At 42.1% G+C, this 5,100-nt stretch overlaps 1 protein-coding gene across 1 annotated transcript; it reads left to right on the forward strand.

The window, feature by feature from the left end:
• The first annotated feature begins 232 nt into the window (after nucleotides 1-232).
• Nucleotides 233-2,722, forward strand: ADM (adrenomedullin). The gene is made up of 4 exons (XM_066583540.1): nucleotides 233-352; nucleotides 693-803; nucleotides 918-1,046; nucleotides 1,407-2,722. Exons 2-4 carry the CDS (start codon nucleotides 706-708, stop codon nucleotides 1,786-1,788), a joined length of 609 nt encoding a protein of 202 aa, XP_066439637.1. The 5' UTR covers nucleotides 233-352; nucleotides 693-705; the 3' UTR covers nucleotides 1,789-2,722.
• Nucleotides 2,723-5,100: the final 2,378 nt, after the last annotated feature.

Raw genomic sequence — 5,100 nt, forward strand, 5'->3', positions numbered from 1 at the left:
TGTATACATTATCCATTATAATGATTATTACACCCCCCCCCCCCCTCCCCACATTGTTTACTCCAATTTCCACAAAACATTCCTTATTAGGTAAAAAAAAACTCCCAGCAAATGAGAATTGTCCATTTCAATAATCTTATTTGCAAACTAGAAGTCCCTATTGTCATGTATACAGTGGAACTCAGCAGCAGCCGCTGAGACTCCGCCCCCTGGAGCTGCCTATATAAAGGAGCTGTGCAGCCCAGGACAGGCAGAGGGCAGAGAACAAGCTCACAGACAACACAACCCCAAAACCTGGATTATTATTACTCTTTACTACACGAAACCTCTGTGGATTATTGCCTCGCTGCAGGTAGGTTCTGCTGCCTGCTATCATTTTGCAACAATGTATCACTTAGCATGCTAATGATATTGTATCTGGATAGTTCTGTTGGTGCAGCTATATCAGGGCGCACCTGGAGCCTCACGGGTGATACTATTATATACTTGTACTTTATATATAGAGTGCACCAGTTATTATAAGCCCTGCAGAGCTGGAGGGTGGGAGGGGGGGGGGGGGGTATTTTTTTGCATCATGTTGGAGAACTTTTACTGTTTGTTTAGTATCCGATAAGACTATGTAAATAGCAGCGATGACTGCGAGGACATTCCTGACATCCCATCTAAGTCATTGTTTTCCATTTCTCCGCTAGGACTCCATCCAGCATGGACTTGGCGTACGTCGTTTTCTTTCACATAACGTATCTCAGCTTCCTCCGCTCCGTCACGGGAAGCATGGAAGTCGTCCGAGGAGACCGAAAAAAGTAAGTTCATTTCTCGTGACCAGAAGCTATTTTCCTAGAAGGAACGTCTTATGACCTAATGACTCCGCAGCCTTAACGCCGATGACTAAACCTGTTTATTTTTGCTACTTGCAGATGGAAGTTTCTTGAGTTGAAGCGAGACAGAAGAGATCTGCAGACACCTGTCCAAAGTCCTGATGCAACTTCAATGCTTTCTTTCATCAAGCCAGAAGATATCAAGGATTCTCGGCTGCCCCAAAGCAGGTAATTGATTCTATCTATACATAGGTGGAGCAGAGCTGGGTTAGTCATTTGGCACAACTGTGAGTTCATCTAGCATAGGAATGTTGCATAGGACTGACAAAAGAAAATGCAAAATGAGCTCTGCTACATCTGTAGATTCAGGTCTATAGGGTTGTTTGTGTGCTGTGGGTTTCTCAATCACAGTACAAGGGTTGTGTTGGCTTTGGGTGAAAGCGATTCCTGGAATGTGAAAAGTGGGGGTGGGCTGTAGTTTGTAGATAGTTATCTGATGGTGGCACCATATAGCAGAGGGGGGTACAGGTTGCATTGATATTGATGATTGGGTATCTAACCTTCATCTTTTTTTTGTCTCCCTTGCAGCAATGGTGCCCATATCCGTGTGAAGAGATACAGGCACAGCCACCAAATGGCATCTAGGGGCTGCAAGTTTGGCACCTGCATAGTCCACAACTTGGCCAATCAAATCTACCAGTATACAGATCAAACCAAGGACAGCACAGCCCCCGCCAAGAAAATTGGTTCCCAAGGCTATGGCCGAAGGAGAAGAAGATCTGTCCCCAGCAGGAGGCTTCTGATGCCTTTTGTGGATGGCACATTCAGACCACATTGGGTGACCAGTGACAAAGTCAGTTCCAACCCAACTTCCCAGCAGCTCCTGGGTATCCTCCAAAGAATAGGATCTACACAGAGTGGACTGACCAAGACCAAAGGCAAAATGTGGCAAACCTTGCTGAGGACTTAAACAATGGACATGTCAAGTAGAGATAAGGGTAAAGGTCCTCCGACTCAGGAGGACGCAAAGAATTCCTCATACCCTGCCCAGTGAAACTTGAGAGGGTACTGGGCAGAAGAGGGTACAAGGAGGAACCAAGGGCTTATACAGCACCAGAGAAAGTATTGTAGCTGGACAAGAGGTCAGAGAATGGTCTACAGATGCTTGGATTCAACGTACAGAAGAAGAAGGACTTTTCTGACCAAGGTGGAATGCAACAATTTGCACTTGCAAAGGACTTTTATGAATGTGAGCACTGAAACATCATACCAAAAACGGGGAAGGATAACGTGAAGGACTTTAGAACCCTATGTAGAGTGATTGGGTCTCTATGGCTGGTCGAGGTGTTGTAGAACATATATGCTAAGGACTTTGGACTTGGAGTCTGTAGGCTTCAGGACTGAATTACCTGACCTCAGCATAGGGCTCACCATGGGGAGGGGGGACACATCGGTAGTCTTTCTCCAGCTACATGTGGTTCATTCCCCAGGACTTTCTCCATCCTCCCCTCCCCCATCCTTCTCGCTGCCAATGGACTTGTTACAATCTATCATGCAGAACTAATGGAGATGAACATTTTCTACAGTTTTCTGTGAACTGGACCTTAATACTTGAACTTGAACCTAAGTGCAATGTTTTCTATGAAGTGGATATTTAATGCTACTGTTTATTATTATGTGTTTGTTTTGTCTAAAACAGAAGTTATTTTTTTACCAGATTCTTATTCTATAAGGGCATTATATATATATATCTATGTATCTATCTACGTATCTCGTATTGTATGCAGGATGTGAGCTCTGTGTTTGTATTTCGCATTCCCCGGAGAGTTTTCTCCCTCCACATGTAACATTTCTTATACATCCTGATGGGTTACATCGAATAAAAGAAAACCAATTCACCCGAACTTTCCTTGTCATTGATTATTTTGCTACGTATATATGTGATTATACAGTCACCGGTATCCTGGAACACTGGAGTTAGATCTGCTGCAGAACCAAATAGACGCTGATTAGTTATACATTATGGAGGAGCTGCTTCTCCTGCCGTCTCATATAGCCTCATATTAGTTATACATTATGTAGCCTTATCTCCACTAGTCCCATATAGCCCAGCATTAGTTATACATTATGTAGCTTTATCTCCACTAGTCCCATATAGCCCAGCATTAGTTATACATTATGTAGCTTTATCTCCACTAGTCCTATGTAGTCCAGCATTAATTATACATTGTGTTGCTGCATCTCCCTCAGTCCCATATAGCCCAGCATTAGTTATACATTGTGTTGCTGCATCTCCCTCAGTCCCATATAGTCCAGCATTAGTTATACATTGTGTTGCTGCATCTCCCTCAGTCCCATATAGTCCAGCATTAGTTATACATTGTGTTGCTGCATCTCCCTCAGTCCCATATAGTCCAGCATTAGTTATACATTGTGTTGCTGCATCTCCCTCAGTCCCATATAGTCCAGCATTAGTTATATATTATGTAGCCTTATCTCCACTAGTCCCATATAGCCCAGCATTCGTTATACATTATGGAGATGCATCTCCTGCAGTTCCATATAGCCTAGTATTAGTCATACATTATGGAGCTTTATCTCAACCCAATCACATATAGTCCAGCATTAGTTATACATTATGGAGCCTTATCTCCACTAGTCCCATATAGTCCAGCATTAGTTATATATTATGGAGTTGCATCTCGCACAGATCCATATAGCCCAGCATTAGTTATACATTGTGTTGCTGCATCTCAGTCCCATATAGCCCAGCATTAGTTATATATTATCTAGCTTTATCTCCACTAGTCTTATATAGTCCAGCATTAGTTATACATTGTGTTGCTGCATCTCCCGTAGTCCCATATAGTCCAATATTAGTTATATATTATGGAGCTTGATCTCCTCTAGTCCCATACAGTCTGGCATTAGTTATATATTGTGTCATGGGGTTACATATCTCATTATGTATAGGCATCTATGATTGGGGACGAGGTGTTACCCAGAAAAAATCCCAACACTTGAGGCTTCAGTATGGACACCTTAGGGGGTCATCTTACCAACATTCAGTGCCAGTATCCGTTGGGCTGCATCTTGGGAGAATAAGTAGTAGCAAGGATCTTCTAATAGGAATCAACAACTCATTGAAATGTTGAAAATAATTCTGACTCAAATTTGCTGTGAAATAGACAATATATGAACTAAACTATAAGGAAATAAAGAATGAATCCGGGGAACACTATGTAACACCGAATGTCATTCCTAAATATCTTCAGCCAGATTTGTTCCAATTCAGTATGAAAAACACAACTTTCCACATAAAAGAAAGAACTGCAAAGATACGGATTTATTGTATAATGGTGCCCTCTAGTGGCAACATCTGTGAACTAATCATAAACATCCATATAAGTTATCTGCATTGCTGGACTTTCTAGTTCCACATAGAAGATTAATTGCTTGTGACGTAACTACATAATTCAGATATCCTAGATAAATAGAAAGGATCGCTTCACTCACTTCAAAGGGCCAAACATATTTATTTTTCATTTCCAAGCCAAATACTCTCAATCTTTCGTTTCCCAGTGCCAATTAAGGGCACAAAGTGGATCAACAAGAAGTACATTAAACTTTTGGGATGTTGGAATTTGGAAGATAAACTTTAATCCTCATAAAGAGTACAGAGCGCACTCACTTGTTTATTGCCTAATGTTTTCTGTTATAGTCATCCCGTTAAGCCAAATAAACCGGACCGATTCCCCGCATTGTGCAATCTGCGCATATTTCAAGCCAGATGACTGCACAAAAATGCAGCTTGGGTTCTTTCCACTATAATTTACAGTGGTCACGGTGCAAGGACCTATATAATGACGGCTCTGGAGGGAAAGCTGGAGCTCTGGCGCCATCCAGTGGAGAGACTGCAGAATGCAGTATGCCATGATTCTTAAACAATATATATAATACTCCCAAATAATACCCAGATACCAGCTCTATACAGTAATTCTGATTACAGTGCAGTTACCTCCAGAGATGACATGTGGCATCTTCTCTGATTGGAGACACTTGTTTTCATTTTTCTTCTCTATCTGGCCCAGGCCACCATCAAGATTTTATCTAACTCCCCTCTGTATATTCTTTCCGTCCTGCCCTATGACCCTCTCAGTAGTCCCATCATAGTAATAGTGGCCCTACAAAGTAATAATGCCCCCTTTGGGGCCTCAATCAATAATAATGCACCCCCTCTGCAGCCCCAATCAGCAAAATGGTACTGTTGTATTATGTCGCC

The sequence above is a fragment of the Eleutherodactylus coqui genome, chromosome 11 (genome assembly GCF_035609145.1).
Source record: "Eleutherodactylus coqui strain aEleCoq1 chromosome 11, aEleCoq1.hap1, whole genome shotgun sequence".
NCBI lineage: Eukaryota > Metazoa > Chordata > Amphibia > Anura > Eleutherodactylidae > Eleutherodactylus > Eleutherodactylus coqui.

What these genes read in the sequence shown, in the direction of transcription:
- ADM (XM_066583540.1), top strand. Translation starts at nt 706, where the DNA reads ATGGACTTGGCGTACGTCGTTTTCTTTCACATAACGTATCTCAGCTTC. An exon ending in GTCCGAGGAGACCGAAAAAA is followed by an intron (nt 804 to 917) that starts GTAAGTTCATTT and finishes TGCTACTTGCAG; the next exon opens with ATGGAAGTTTCTTGAGTTGA. An exon ending in TCTCGGCTGCCCCAAAGCAG is followed by an intron (nt 1,047 to 1,406) that starts GTAATTGATTCT and finishes TCTCCCTTGCAG; the next exon opens with CAATGGTGCCCATATCCGTG.